The sequence below is a fragment of the Falco punctatus genome (genome assembly GCF_963210335.1).
Source record: "Falco punctatus genome assembly, chromosome: 1".
Taxonomy (NCBI): domain Eukaryota; kingdom Metazoa; phylum Chordata; class Aves; order Falconiformes; family Falconidae; genus Falco; species Falco punctatus.
In genome coordinates this window covers 114,051,677-114,068,022 of record NC_137580.1, presented here as the reverse complement: position 1 = coordinate 114,068,022, position 16,346 = coordinate 114,051,677, and the positions used below count along the sequence as shown (strand labels likewise).

The 16,346-nt window shown below is 42.5% G+C and overlaps 1 protein-coding gene across 12 annotated transcripts in view; it reads left to right on the top strand.

Annotated features, from left to right (window-relative positions):
• The window catches only part of TNRC6C (trinucleotide repeat containing adaptor 6C), a 334,947-nt gene that overhangs the window by 283,422 nt on the left and 35,179 nt on the right, over positions 1–16,346 (top strand). For 10 of the 12 annotated variants that reach the window (XM_080393279.1, XM_080393276.1, XM_080393286.1 and 7 more), the window contains one exon: positions 9,894–12,485. In XM_080393279.1, coding sequence (XP_080249405.1) covers positions 9,894–12,485 — 2,592 coding nt within the window. Of the gene's footprint in view, positions 1–3,987; positions 4,215–9,893; positions 12,486–16,346 lie in introns of those variants that run through there. The other 2 variants (XM_080393277.1, XM_080393278.1) reach the window with 2 other exon arrangements.

Below are 16,346 nucleotides of genomic sequence, written 5' to 3'. Positions count from 1 at the left end.
TGTCTGTGATGGTGGAGAAGTAAAAGGTAGAAAGCAACTAACTGAGATCAAACTGACCGGGAAATAAGAGTTTGTTCCTGGGGAAGAGCAGAAAAGGGAGTAGCATCATGTGAAAATTATCAGAAAACTGAGTTTGTACAGCTCAGGAAACGGGTGTGATACTACAAGAAACAAATGAAAACCAAAGAAGTTTGTAGCTGTTAGGGAAAAAAAACACCACACACAAAGAAAAAAAAAGCTAACGCTTCCATAAGCATCAGAACAGGCTGCCCAGGGAGGTGGTGGCATCACCATCCCTGGAAGGATTTTAAAAATGTGTAGATGTTGTGCTTAGGGGCATGGTTTAGTGGTGGGCTTGGCAGTGCTGGGTTAATGGTTGGACTTGATGATCTAAAGTCCTTTCCAACCTAAGTGATTCTATGATTCTAAGCCTGTTAGTAGTAAAAGGAAGGCCATTGGAACTGGTCTGATTATCAGTGGGGAGAACCACTGATAGAGGGTATCAGGAATACTTTAAATGCCCTTTCCCTTCGTTTGTAAACTAATGATAGACTTAGAACTAAGGCTACAGTGAGTTAGAGTACATAAAGAAATGAAGTGTTTCCAGTTGCTTGGAAGCGATGAAATTTATGGCAGACTCCACTGAGGATGGGTTGGAGTGATATGGCCCACTGGCATTCTTTTGAGTGTGAAAACTAGAAAACAGAAAATAAAACAACTGATATTAAAAGGTGAGAAAGGAAAAACCGAGGAATTACAGATCAGAGTAATCTGCTAGAATGATGCTAGGCAAAATAACCAAAGCAGCTACTTCTGTGCATTTAGAACTTTGCAGGGGAGAAGTGCAGAGCCAACACGGGCTTGTGGCAAGCAGGTCGTGCCAAAGGAGGGTAGTTCCCTGTCTGCAAAATGGGAGGGAAAATCATGTCCTATCAGTCAACCTTGTCCAGCCTCTGCTAGAGCCTCACAAGGCTTTCTCATGGTGGATGTATTGTGGTGTAAATAAGTGGGAAGTATAAGATGAAAAGTGTCGTGGCTGCTCAGGAAGATGTGGACAGGGAATAGCTGTCAGTCCTTACTGGCAGAATGATGAGAATGTTTTGAGTGAGAGTGCAAATTTGTGTTCTTTGGTGTTTGTATCAGTCTTTTGGCTAAAACCAACAGCCTTTGTTGAATCTTTTAGTGATACCAACTGGAGGAGAGTGCAAGGCAACCGGAGGACAAAATTCCAATATGGAATAGCGGTGACAAAATTCTGTAATTGAATACAAAATAAAGAAAAGGGAAAGGTTCTTTATTTTGGCAAGAACAGCTCTGTACACAAATATGGTTATGCGAGTGTCACGCTGCAAAAATGAATCTGGAATTGGTCACAGGGTAAACTAGATTAATGGTGTCACACTGTTGAAAAGCAGACAGATACACTGAGGCATATAAACAGTACTGCTTTCCATGAGGCATTTCTGATAGTTTTTGAATATTGAGTCCACATTGGGGTTCTGTGCCTTCGGAAGGAAGGTGAACCAATTGTCAGAGGAGTGCACCAGGAATTGGTAGAGATCTTGAAAACAAGCCTTGAAAGGACTGAAGGCATTGGAGCTCCTAAGTCAAAGGGAGACTGGAATTATAAATGCAGAAATACCTAAATGACCGCTGCAGGGAAGAAAGTGATATGTTCTGTGTGCCTGTGATGGATCAGATAAGAAATAATGGGCTTAAATTTCAACAAAGAAGATTAAGGTTAGACATTAGAAAAACCTGCCAGTATGAAAGCTGTCTCAAGAACTGAGCGTGTTTGGGAACGTGCAGTCTGTTGCTGGAGGGGCTTCCTTGGTGGGTTGGATGAACATCACCTAGTGTGTACCAGGAGTAGTTCCTTAGATCAGGTGAGTGGTCTGTGTGACCTCTCAAATGTCCTTTTTTAGACTTCAGGTATCCTATAAGGATTTCAAATTTATGACAGGCATGCCCTGGCAAGGTTGCTGCAAGACCGGGCACATGGAAAAGAACAGACACTCTCTGCCAGCATGGGCTGGAGTGGAAGCTGTGCCCCCAGACCTTGGTGCAGACTCTTGACTTTTCTTGGCGTTCTGCGTTGCTTTCATGTGTGCTCCTGTCTGGCTAAAACAGTTCTTTTGAATTGCTGCCCTCTGTAAGTACCTGCCTCTGTAAATTGAAGTTCATTACAGGAAATTTGTATTATTAATAAGAAAAATGAAAGGAATGTGGGAATGTATTCTATGTTCTCTTCCAGTTTTGACATACTGTTTTAACTAATGAAAATTTCAATCATGTATAGCTGTTATTGTGTTATAAACCACAACGATATTTGTTACTGCAAAATTGACCCTCAAGTTTGGGTTCTGATTGCATTTGATCTAGTTTTCTGAATGGGAAGAAAACCAAACAGATTTGATTTTCATTTGTCTGTTGTTTTTAAAATGAGGTTGAGCCTGACCAGTGTTCAGAGACTATTGCAAAGAAGCAGAGAATAAATGTCTTCAGAAGGAAACCGACTATTTTCAGGAGTACTTCAGTGGAACAGTTCTTGAGCCAAGAATAGCAGCAGCGATTGTGCTTTGGTAGTGAAGTGGCAGCAATTCTGAGAATGCAGCCAAACCTTTAAAGAGACATGGGTTGTGTGCGATCCAGTGCAGTGGGTGAAGCTGCTCAAATGAACACCTGACAAGAATTGAAACAGCAAATTTAAAACATGCTCCATTTACTGTGTAATTAATATGTATTTGGGGCAGATAGGAGGAGGAAGAAGAGGAGCAAGGAAGTGAGAAGGGGAAATAATTGTAAAGGAGTGTATTAGACATACAGGAGATTCGTATGCAGGCATTGATTAAAGTTCTCTACATGTCTTCTCACGGTTTGTGATGATATTTAGGCCCTCAAAACATTAAGCTGTCGTCATCCTCCGCCCCTGCTTCTGTTCACATTCTTCTGTGTTCATGTGTCTGAAAGCACAGCGGTGCTGTGCAGCCTGCGGTGCCAAGATGGTCGGTCCCTGCTCTGCAGGAGGCAGAAAGCAGCGCCCTGCTCCGCGCCGCCTGGTTTAGGGCAGTTCTTCCCTGCGTTTATAAACAGCGCCTTGGATTAATACGCTCCCGTGTTTGCCACTTGGATCTCTCTTAGATAGAGGCAGGGAAGTCATTAAGGGCTTGGCAGTGTGCCAATATACATCTGGGACTTGGTCTGCTGCTCGCCCGACAAGACAGGCGGTGGGAGCTGTCAGTGGGGCAGGGAGGAGGATGAGGAGCAGGAGCTGCTGGTGATGGGGCAGGGAGGAGGATGAGGAGCAGGAGCTGCTGGTGATGGGGCAGGGAGGAGGATGAGGAGCAGGAGCTGCTGGTGATGGGGCAGGGAGGAGGATGAGGAGCAGGAGCTGCTGGTGATGGGGCAGGGAGGAGGATGAGGAGAAGGAGCTGCTGCTGTCGGTGGGGCAGGTGGGAGGATGAGGAGCAGGAGCTGCTGCTGTCGGTGGGGCAGGTGGGAGGATGAGGAGCAGGAGCTGTTGTCAGTGGGGCAGGGAGGAGGATGAACCAGAGCTGCTGTTGTCGGTGGGGCAGGGAGGAGGAGGAGGAGCAGGAGCTGTTGTCAGTGGGGCAGTGAGGAGGATGAGCAGGAGCCGCTGCTGTCGGTGGGGCAGGGAGGAGGATGAGGAGCAGGAGCCGCTGCTGTCGGTGGGGCAGGGCGGTGGGCAGGGGCAGGCGCTCTGTCGTTGGGGCAGGCAGTCGGCAGCGCCCGCGTCTTGTCTTGGCTGACTTTCAAAAGCACGAGAAAAGCAGCTAGGGTGCTAATTGTAGCTGGGTCCTGAAGTGAAAATGTTTTGTGACAGTTGAAAGAATTTAAAGAGGAAGGAAGATCGGTTTAGTGTCAGCTGCAATTAGATAATCAAAGCTTAAAAATCCTACTCTGTTGATACCTTCACCTAGAGTTAAGGAGCGGCGAGGGGAAGGGGGAGGAGGGCTGTGCGTGGAAAGGGCATTTCCATAGCCAGTGCAGCCGAGGCCCGACCGAGCTCGCAGGTTGTCTGGGCGCACGCTTGCACAGAGAGATTTTCTTGGCAGCTCTACAGGATGAGGCTTACACTGTACACAGCCGACATATTGAAGCCGAGAGCCCTGGAGAACGTAGATGCAGGAGTAGAAACAGCTCTGCACACAATGTAGCGTCTCCTAGGATGGTTGGGCGGCTCCTTTCTTCAGGTATTTTATTACCCATCAGCCCTTTTTAGAGCCAAAAAAAAAAGGGAAAGTAACCCTAACCCTGAGAAAATAGCATCTGCTTCTGTTAAATCAATTTATTACATAACATTTCAGAGAGAGAGCAGCAGCACAGCGTCCTAAGCTTTTGGCTGCATTTCAGGTTTGATAAAATGGCGTCTTCGCAGTGAGCTGCTTGCTAAAGATATGTTGCACTGAGCAGAAAAATGCAATTATTTCGTGTTTTGTACTGCTGCTTTTGTTTTGGAGAGAGGTAGCATTTAGTGGAATCTCTACTAATAATGAAAAATGTCATTTATTTTTGCTTGTTTTCTTAATGGATTTCAAAAGCTTTCAGCATCAGAGGGAAGGAGCTACATTTTAATGTCGTAGTGCAGAAAATTAAAACGGGTAACAGGTTTTCCCACTTGTGTGCTTAACTATGGTTTAGTTTTAAAATCAAGCTGGTTTATTCAGTGCTTCCACCTCTTTTCTGTCTTTCCACATTATGTATGCTATTCAAGATTTCAGCTTCCTCACATGTATGAGACTTGTTGTAAGTTAGCTTTCTAAGTGGCTTCAAATAGATGACAGTTTCCAAATTTGTCCTGTAGCTTATGCATAGAGCTGGATGTAGCAGGTAACCTGGAATATTAGCTCTACAATTCCCAGATTTTCTACTTCATTATATTTTGTTTTTCAGAATAGATGCTTGTGTCATCTTTCTTTTTTTAAAAATGAAATTATGCTACGTTTGATCTAGGACTTAAAAATATTTCTGGCAATTTGTATTTAATTTAGATTTAGAAAAATCCATATATAGTCTTTTAAAGATCTGCTTATATTGAACTGAAAACTGTTTCTTTTGGGGGGAGAATTTGCCCTGTTTTCTCAACTTCCTACTCAGAATCACTAACCTTTGTGTGACAAGTAAAATCCCCCGTAGGACTGTCACTGGCCTTTGGGATTTTTCTCTATTCTGCATGTCAAAGCAAAGAACAACATCGCCTGTAATCTCCTTTGGGCAGGACAGGACGAGCCAATGAATCTGGTTGTTGTTTTGCTGGCTAACATGAACTGAAAAATAAAACTAGTAACAGGAGAAGGAGTCGGTATCAGAGCTGATTTAAAATTGGATCAGCAAACCACACTAATAATGTGGTTCTCATTAAAAGTTTATCTCGAGCTTTGCCATTTCGCCCCCTCTCCATACTTCAGTTCCTAGATCAGCTGAATGTTACATTGCAGGGTGAGGATGCATAATTTTACTGCGCAGCATTCAAACTGATTTCTGTAGTGGAAGTTATGAAGATACAGTTACTTTTAACGCAACTGAATAAAAAGGAAAAGAAATATTTTTGTAAATGACATTTTCAGAGTAGGATCGGAGTTTTGGGTAAATTGCAGGCAAAGTATTTTGCTTTTCTAAGGAATGCATGCAACAGCTTCTCCCATTTCACTCTACTCATACTCTACATTTGTAATTATGTAAACATTAAACTTCTTTTGCAACTCATTATTCGTATTCATTATCAAACGCAGCAAAAAGTGTTTTCTATTTTTAGTAAGCACTAAATTGAAGTTGGTCAAGTATGTTGAGTCCAGTATGTAGCAACACCAGCAGTCTCCTCCCACCCCATGAAGAATATTATTTAAATTAAGAATATTATTTAAAACCAGAACAAAATAAACCCCTCGTGCCTATTGGTAATACTGATCAAAGCTGTGCATTTTTCAGATGGCATGTATGATTGCAATTTGCCAGAAGTTGTATGCTTGTTTAAAACAAATTTGAGCTGTTATCCTTAGCTTAATTTTTCCTTTCTGATTGCTGAAGAAATGTTATTAATCAAGGAAACCATATTTTATGAAAGATGCATAATTAAGATTTTTCAAACACAAAGTGTTAATTTAAAAATCAATTTCACTTTGCACTGTACCAGCACTAGGATTTGCTAACACAAAATACCTGTGGTTCCTGTTCCTCATGCTTTGTTTAAAATCTTTTCTCAGTTCACAGAGGAAGTATAGAACTGCTTCTGGTAGACTGCAGTGCTTTTATTTCTGATCTTTGCATAAATAAAGAGGAACTAGTTCTTAACAATTTTTTTGATGTGTTTCCCATTTCACTCTTAAAAGATTTGAAAATATAAGAAAATACTGGCAATTTCTATGAAGAGTTGGTTTCCTAGAAAGTTGGAGGAAATCTGTGTGTTCAGAAAAAAAACCAAACAAACCAAATGAATTCTCTAGGTTTAATCATATGAAATATTTTTCTTTCATTATTTTTCCGAAATGTTTAAAGTTCTTATGGATAAAGTAGGACTGTGCTACTAGTTATTTAATATATAGGAGTGAACTCCTTTTAGTCTAGAGAAAAATGGAAAACTGTCTTGGATATTTGCTTCTAGAGACAAGAATATAAAAATTTACTGTCTTCAGGATCAGTTCTCTACTGAAACTGTTATGTTTGTCCAGCAGCAAAATTACAGTTTTTGCAGTTTTCTGTTCACTTTGTGAATATTTTTTTTTTCATTCTTTGTCTGTCCTGTTTCTTACAAGCTTGAGTATTAGAACCAATTGCTCAGTAAATATTTGGACACTATGAAGTTATTGCATGTTTCAGGTTTGCTGTTTTTTGTTTGTTGTTTTGTTTGGGGGTGGGGGTTGGGGGTTTTAGGGGGTCGGGGGATTGGGGGAAGGGTTTGAATCTGTATGACTTGGGGAAGGTCCCAGTGTGGTCTGACTGACTCCAGAGCAGGGCAGGCACAGCACACGTTTGCTGCTGCTCAGGAGACAACTGGGTTATTTTATGTCACCTACGTGGAATTACTGTAATCCCTATCAAAGTAACCACTGAACCTCGGTTAAGAGGAACTAGGCTGATGGTACACAAAAAGAAGTAACTATGGAGCTGCAAAGTCTTGACAAGCAGAGGTTTGAGCTGCATGTGCACTCCTTCCAAGCCAAACATACTTGGTGTGATACTGTCTGGAGTAGATGTGCTTATCCAAGCTGAGGCACTTGGCTATTTTCTGCTGTCAGTGGACATCTCTTGGGTTTTATAGTAACTCCCCTTCGTAATTTTTTTATCCCCTTCTTGTTTCTATGACTGCTCTTCAAAATCCTGGTATGTTATTTAATGAACCATTTTGCTTCTTACTCTCAGGAATCTTTCTAAACCGTTTTGTCATCTTCCTCTTCCATTCCCACCCCTTCCTTTTACTTGCTGTCTCTGAAGTGCTCTCAGACCCGAGCATTGCTCTAACCACCATCTTTGGGGGAGAGGAGAAAGGAAAGGAGGTGATTAAACAAGCAGCTCCCTTTCATCTCGTCTGGTTGCTCTTGGTGCCATTTTTGTGTGTGTTGAGACTGTCTTGCACTGTGCTCTCGATCCTTATTCGCAAACCTGCCCTACGCAGACATTCTTGTTTGCCTTGGGCAGGGCAGTGCCATCGTTCTCCCAGGCACTCGCTTAGGTTTCGGCTTTGACAAGACCTTTTTATTGGAACAATGTATTTCAAGGCACTTTTAAACCTTTCTGTCATGTCTGAAATGCAGTGCCGAATTTCACCACCCACAGTGTTGAAAAAAAATCGCATATAACTCCTCTTATCTGACTCCTTGGTTGCCTCAACTTCTTATCTTCTGGCCTGGACTGCCACTGCTTTTTTTAACTTTGTTCATTCCTACTCTGCTAAGAATGCTGCTTGGCTCATTTTTCTGACCCTGTTGACCCTTTTTAAGTCATTTCACAGCCTTTCTTTGCCTTCCATGTCTTATCAGGAATTCTGGTCTCAATTTAACACCTGCGTAGCAAACCTAGATTATCAGGTAAATTTTCAACCTTCTTCCTTAGCTCTGCAATGTAACCAGTTGGATTTATCCAGAAATAACATGATGCTTGCTTCCTCTCCAGCTGTTGCATATAGGGGAGAGCATCCAAGTCAATCCGAGTGGCTCCTTTCACTTTCTTTTTTGGATTTGGCATGCGCATCAATTATTTAGCTCTTTCTGTGAAATGCTGGGCTTTTCCTGGCATCATGAGAAGACAGGTGATGAGCTTGTTTTCCCTTCCTTTCTCTAACATTCATACTTTTGCTTCAATTGATTTAAATTTTTTTTTTTAAAAAAAAGGCAATCTGCCCTGGTTTAATGTGCTCTTTCTTCATCTTGATAAATCTCCTAGAGGCAACTGAGTAATCGCCCCGTTTCTTGAAAAGCCACAGGTGAATTGTGTGAATAAGAAGACTTTGTCAAAGAGAGAGAGCTTTTTTTTTCATTCTTGGAACAATTTTTTTTGCAGTATTGGAACACCTCTAATTGGAGGCAGTTAGAGGAGCCAATCACACCAAAATATTTGTGATTTAAATTAATGCATATCAGGCATCCAGTGTTGACAGTTTATTTGGGAGATGCGTTGCATCCATCTTCCCTAAAAAATACTCTTCTTATTCAAATCGTAAAAAACAAACAAAAAAAATTATGTTACAGGACATTTACAGCAAGTAAAAATTATTGACATCCAAATTTTGTAACTGAGGTGGGTGCAGTTTTCTCCCTTATTTAGACAACCAGTTTAGGAGGAGCTGTGCTGCAGATCATCTCTAGTATGTATCCCTAGGATCAGACTGAGTTACGTGCTATAAAATTCCCATCAAAATAAAGTAAAAGAAATCTTGTAGAGAGCAATTGGGATGGAAAGTGCATGCAAAAACTTAGATGAAGTTTGAGTTCTTGGCATGAGAAGTGGTTGTGTCTTCCAGTTTAACTTCGCACCCTAGCAAACAATTAGATGCTCAAGAGCTTTTGTTTAGTTTTTTGGGGTTAGTGTCTATGTTTGAGTGCTCTGAAAAGGCTGTCTTCTGAGAATCTGTACAATGTAGCATTGATTTTCATTGGTTTGGGGGGGAAATTGGTCTGTGTGTACAAGTGCAAAAGAATTTTTAAGCTGCATGTAAATCCTTTAAGAAAGAAGTTTCCTGACAAAACTGTCTGTTATTTAGAAATGCCTAAGTTCTCTGCTAAGATGTGAGTTACGTCAGTGGTGTTTAAATGTATAATTGACACTGAATAATAACGGTGACTGTCAGTATTTTTTTCTTTATTTACAGGAAGGGTTGAAAACATAAATGTGGTGTGAATTTAGTGTACCGAGTGTGATACACGTGTGTGTAATATCTGATGGCAGGCAGACCTTTTGCATTTTTTATTGGGTGCTCTTTGTGTTTCTCTGGAGAATGAGAATTGAGTCAAAAAAAATGGCAAGAGTCTGCTAGAGATTTTCTGCATTTTTTCCATATTTGCTGTTTAGATTTTTACATAGATTAGTGTTATTTGCTATCCTTATTTATTGCCTGCTTATTATTTTTACTGGTATACTAAGAGATGCAAAACACTTTTGTCGCTCTGTTCTAAAACTGAATTGTTCCATTATTTTAATTGAGAGTTTTTCCAGATTAAAGAAAAAAAAAACACAACAAAAACCCCCAACTAAACGAAACTAAATATGAGCATCGTGCTTTATTGTAGCAAGGAAAATTGCGGTATTATGTTAGAGAATGTACTCTAAATTTTAGCTTAATGCGGTGTAGTAACTAGTGAGGTAAAATAGTACTTAATGGAGGGCTTTTGCTGTGCTTGAACAGTGGACTCATTTTTAACCTTGTTGGATCCTTTCAGATCTCAGCCACAGTGGATTGGGAGACCATTATGAGAATTCCCACTGGGGACAGCAGCCCGCTTTCCGGAGTGAAGGCAACTGCAGCTGGGATAAAGTGATAATAGACAGGACTGACAAGGAAGCGTGGCCTTCCATTACCGGAGCTGAGACTGAGTCTGCCTCAGAATGTACTACAGACACTGACTCTGCCTCCAACTGTGGCTCAGAGAACAGTAGCATGGCTACAGGGAGTGCCCAAGGCAACTTCACTGGACATACAAAGAAAACTAATGGCAATAATGGCGCCAACGGAGCACTCGTCCAAAGCACTTCTAACCAGAGTGCCCTTGGAGCTGGCGGAGCAAACGGTAACGGCAACTCGGCCAGGGTGTGGGGTGTGGCGGCGGGCTCCAGCTCTGGCCTAGCTCACTGCTCTGCCAGTGGTGGGGATGGAAAGATGGACAACATGATGGGAGATGGTAGAAGTCAGAACTGCTGGGGTGCTTCCAACTCGAATGCTGGCATTAATCTTAACCTTAACCCTAATGCCAATCCAGCTGCCTGGCCTGTACTTGGACATGAAGGAACTGTGGGAGCAGGCAACCCTTCCAGTATTTGCAGTCCAGTCAGTGCCATAGGTCAGAACATGGGCAACCAGAATGGGAACCCAACAGGCACCTTAGGTGCCTGGGGAAACTTGCTGCCGCAAGAGAGCACAGAACCACAAACGTCCACTTCTCAGAATGTGTCTTTCAGCGTACAACCTCAGAACCTTAACACTGATGGACCAAATAACACTAACCCCATGAACTCTTCACCAAACCCTATCAATGCAATGCAGACAAATGGACTGCCAAACTGGGGGATGGCTGTTGGTATGGGGGCCATCATCCCGCCCCACCTGCAAGGCCTTCCTGGTGCTAACGGAACATCAGTTTCTCAAGTCAGCGGGGGCAGTGGTGAAGGAATGGGCAGTTCAGTGTGGGGGATGTCCCCAGGTAATCCTGCCACAGGAAACAGCAATTCTGGGTTCAGTCAGGGGAATGGAGACACTGTGAACTCAGCATTAAGTGCTAAACAAAATGGATCCAGCAGTGCTGTGCAAAAGGAAGGAAACGGAGGAAGCGCGTGGGATTCGGGGCCTCCGTCTGGTCCTGGGGTACTGGCGTGGGGCAGGGGCGGTGGCAACAGCGGTGTTGGTAGTATGCATTCTGGAGCTTGGGGCCACCCCAACCGTAACACCAGTAACGGTGTGAACGGGGAATGGGGTAAGCCCCCAAACCAGCATTCCAATAGTGACATCAATGGGAAAGGATCAACAGGGTGGGAGAGCTCTAGCGTTACCAGTCCAAATCCTGCCATGCAGCAGGGCAACGAACAAATAAACTCTTGGGCCAAAGCTGCAGCATCTGGCACCACGGCTAGCGAAGGAAGTAACGACAGCGGTGGGAGTCAAAATGAAGGCAGTACTGGGAGGGAGGGGGCTGGAGAGGGCAGGAGGAGAGACAAAGTGATGATAGACCAAGGGCAAGTTCAGTTGCCAAGAAATGACCTTGACCCCAGGGTCCTGTCCAATACGGGGTGGGGACAGACTCCTGTAAAGCAAAACACTGCCTGGGAATTTGAAGAGTCCCCAAGGTCTGAACGAAAGAATGACAATGGAACAGAGGCCTGGGGCTGTGCAGCTACTCAATCTTCAAACTCAGGGGGGAAGAACGATGGGTCCATCATGAACAGTACAAATACCTCTTCAGTATCTGGGTGGGTCAACTCTCCACCGGCAGCTGTTCCAACAAATACAGGTTGGGGAGACGGTAACAACAAAGCACCAAATGGCCCAGGGGGATGGGGAGAGTCAGCAAGCTCTACTACTGTTAATAATGCTGCTGCTGCCAAAAGCGGCCACGCTTGGAGTGGGACCGCAAATCAGGAGGACAAATCACCTACCTGGGGTGAACCTCAGAAACCCAAATCTCAAAACTGGGGAGATGGACAGAAATCAAATCCAAGCTGGACTTCAGGAGGTGGAGATTGGACAGATTCATCATCTGTTCCTGGACACTTGGGTGATGGGAAGAAGAATGGATCTGGATGGGATTCTGACAATAGATCGGGGACTGGTTGGAATGATTCCACAAGGTCTGGGACCAGTGGGTGGGGAAATGGCACAAACAGCAAGGCTAATACAGGTACAAGTTGGGGGGAATCTTTAAAGCCAGGCCCCCAACAAAATTGGGCTAATAAACCCCAGGACAACAATGTGAGTAACTGGGGAGGAGCTGCTTCTGTAAAACAGACGGGGTCAGGGTGGGTTGGTGGGCCAGTGCCAGCCAAACAAAAAGAGAACTGTGAGGCAACTGGCTGGGAAGAGCCATCTCCACCGTCCATTCGCCGCAAGATGGAAATCGATGATGGTACCTCAGCTTGGGGCGACCCAAATTACAACAACAACAAGACTGTAAACATGTGGGATAGAAATAATCCTATCATTCAGAGCAGTACCACAACCAACACCACCACCACTAGCACCATTATCAACACAAATATGGTTGAACCTCAGCCATCGCACCAGTCAAGTGCCCAGCCGAACCGGTCCCCGCTGCTTGGTCCAGGTATGAAAATAGTTTTACAAGCTACTTTATACCACCAGTACCAATTACCAAATGCTGTCTGGCCTGATCGGTGTGTAGTTACGCGTTGAAGGTAGAAATTCTGTGTTTATGTCATAGAACAAGTTTATTTGTTTACTCTGAAGCAATGTTAACTTTTCGTCTTGAGGATGGATTCTGTGGAACCCGACACACAAATTTCTATAGTTAGGCGAATGTAAGAAAGGCTTGCAACAGTATCGGGTCAATATTGACCCGCGTTTATTTTGTCAGCTCTTCCACAGCTACTTAGCACCTTCTCTTAATTCAACCATTTGAGAGTTTGGGGTCTTTTTGCTAACCTTTTTGCTCTGGTCTCCTGTTACCATCGCTCAGTCTTTGTTCTTGGTTGGACAGTTTGCATCTGTTTCTTTTCTGCAAACCATATCTCTTGGCCACAGATGTTTTTAACGGTTGCGTGAATCCGGGCTGTTGCTGTTTCCATGTCTTCTGTTTGTTGTCTTTTATGTTTTTCTTCCATACTTCAGGTCTCAAGCACAGGTAGTATCCTGGACTTTTATGTGATTCTCATAAAGTGAGATTGGTTGAAGATGTTAATATTCAGGGTGGCTGGGAAAAGTTAGAATAACTTCAGCTGTGTTCCAAAGACAAGTTTTTGGGCATCTAGGAATTTTTCTAATCAAAGACAAGGTACTGTTGTAGACATGCAGCAAAGAATAAAAAGGAGGAAAAAATAAGAAAAATGCTTAGTGAGGAGGTATTTAAACAAAAGATACTAGCAGCCCTGCCCTATGTCATGACCACAGACTTCTCAAAATCTAATCTTGCAGTGCTCTTTGAAATTCTTCATCTGATTTTTGTCTCTAAGTTTTTGTTTCGTCTTGGTCATGGCTAAATATTGACTTTTTAACCATGTTTTTCTCCAAGTGGGATTTGTTCTGCTTCTCTTATTTCCATCTTTTTTTTCTTTGATGTTTTGAAATAATTCAAACTTACTGTAATGTCTGTGTAAAAATAGTCTCATGTTCCTACTCTGGCCAAATATTTTAACAGTTGAAAGCATCTATATTAATAAAATAACATGTGCTCCAGAAGGAGAAATCTTTAAATAGGTTTGTACTTGGTCTCTCCGATATAAGTGATCTATAATTCATTTACCTTAAGCTTACTCATCCGTATTTTAAAACTTTATCCATGAAACTGACAATTCAGATTTCTGTTTTGTAGAGGAGGTATCATGACAGTGGGGGTCTGGTTCCTTTTGGGTGGGTGGGTTGTTTTTTTTTTCTTTTTTCCATTAAGCTGTTTTTTTAATGGTTACATAGTTGCTTGTAAAACTGTTCATATACAGTAGTGTACTGTTAATGCTATTCCAGTAGTCTAAGACCTTGCAGAGGAAGACTTCCTGTTCTGAATCCTTCAGATTTTGAAAAAGGAATTTAAAAATTGGTGTTAATCTACAGTGATTCCTCTGGAGAATAGATGTTAGCAAAGGAAGAGTTTCTTTGAAGTAATTTGTATATGCAGTCAGAGAACTGCTTATTAACTTGTAACTATCCACTCGAGCCACCACATGACTAGGTTAAAATGATAGTATCGTGCATTTTGCAAAAACATTAATAAGATTCCACGATACTAAAGCAAAACCAACTCTCAGAATATACTTAATACAGCATGCAAGAAAGAGGATAGACCGAATATAATAGTGAAGACAATTTAAAATACAGTTCTGATACTAAATTTAGATCGAGTTATTGAGGGCATAAGTTAGGCCTTTTGTGTATATTTGCTTACGTATGCTTAAACTGTGTGCATAGGTACAGATTAAAAGGCCACACATGGAAACACTTTGAAGGTTTATTGTCTAGTCTGCAGATGGAAACGAGGAGCAGTCCCCCATGTTTTCATGTGTTATGCCCATCTTTACTTTTGATTGTGCCTGAGAGGGGCTGCTCTTGTGCTTATCTTACAGAGAGAGAGAGAGAGAGAGAGCAAAAAATGTAATTTAAAATGACCCTATTAGCTTCCCCATTCAGAGTGCAGACCTATTTTTAAAATTGCATATAGCACATTGCAGCTGTAGAGCAATATCTGTTGGGTTTTGTGGGAATTTACACAGACTTAAAGCATCTACAGATCATGCCCCATCTGGGGATAGCTAAAAGACGAGAAGCAAGAAGAACTGGCTTTCCTATGACACAGACATGGGCTTGCAGTTTGTTGTCGTGCTGTTTAACCTTATTTTTCCTTCTTTATTCCCTGTCCCATTGGCTGTGCGTTTCCAGCCTCTGCAGTAAGGGAGGCAAGAATCTTGTAGCCGGGAGACTTCTGTAATCCACAACCGAATTTCACCCAACAATGGTCCTTTTCCACATACAATATTTCCATGCAACACATGATTGTATAATTAAAGGCTGTGCCACAGGGCACAGGTTAAGTGCTTATCTAAAACCTTACAACACTCAGACTAAGTAGTTACCACTGGCATTTCATCTTATGCGTGGGTCACGATGTGCTTTGCCAATCATTTTTATGATTCCCTGTTACTCAGGAAATACCACAAATAAGGAATTGTGGATTCTGTTCCTGTGTAAGCAGGAAAGCGTGGGGTATCTGTAAGATGGTAGAGTCACGCATCCTGAAAGTAAACAAGTGGGAACTTAATTTTGCTCTACAGCACTAGCTAGCTGTTTGCAAAGGAGCAGCAGTCCCTTTTGGGTTTTAAGTTTATACTACATTAGTTTAGAAATAGAGGCCAAGTTGCAGTCTTGTTATTCAAGTTGTCACCCATTCCCAGAAGTTCTCAAAATTCTTTGAATACAGAACTTAAAAGCTATTGATGGGAAGCAGATGTTGGTACGTGCTTGATGAAAATGCGTAATGCTCTAAGGAGTTTCTATTGCAATAAAAAAAGGGGGGGGGGGGGCGGGCGGGCACAGATAGATAATGTGATAAAAGTTGTCCATTCTGGTTATAGGAGCTTCCTCCCAAATTGCTGGTGAGTTATTTAAAAAGACAAGCAGAAAACTAGTGGTTTTAATTTAGATAAATTATTGTGCATAATTCTTATTAGCACTTGGGGAGGAAGAAGTGAGAAAAGCTTTTGCAAACAGGGATGGTTAAAAGAGAGATTCTTTTAGATCCCTTGGATCCCAGACAGCAGCAGATCCTTCCTCCACTCCAAATGCTGGGCAGTGGGCTTGATGCTTTCCTGTTCCCATTAGGTAGGTGGAGCCTGGCAGGGTTCCAACCACCCACTCTCCAACTAAGAAGAGACAACAAAAGATGTCAGCTTCCCCAGGGAGATCTCAGGTTGAAAATTAAGATCTTTGTGGTTCCTAGAGAGCAAGGAGCTCAAGTTTTAAAAAACTGAACTAGGTCTAAATTCTGAAAGCTCTTAACATCTCTCTGTTCCTCCTATAATCCTGTGCCATTATCCCAGTGACAACTTGTGTATCATTCATAGCATGTAATTTATGTGAAACAGAGAACACAAGTGATGCGTTTATCCTTACTCAGAACTTTCATCCTAATGGATTTGTAACCAGATCAGCTTTGAGGTCCCTTAAGGATGCTCATGGGCAAACCTAAAACTTCATAGTGGGTGCTCAGCCCTCCAACAGCCCAGGTTCTGGGGGACAGCCCGGTGGTCCTGAGAAACCTGCCCTCTGTGTTCACAGAAGGTTGATCTCGTTGCTGAAAGCCAAATGAGAGCTTCCCTAATGCTGAGCAAAGTAAGGAAGGTAGGAGCTCCGCCGCGTGAGCTGGAATACCCTCCAGAAAATGAAGACTTGAAAGGTTAAGGGTTACAGGTGATTTAAATATATATTTAACCCTCCCTTTTACACACACACACTCTCTACC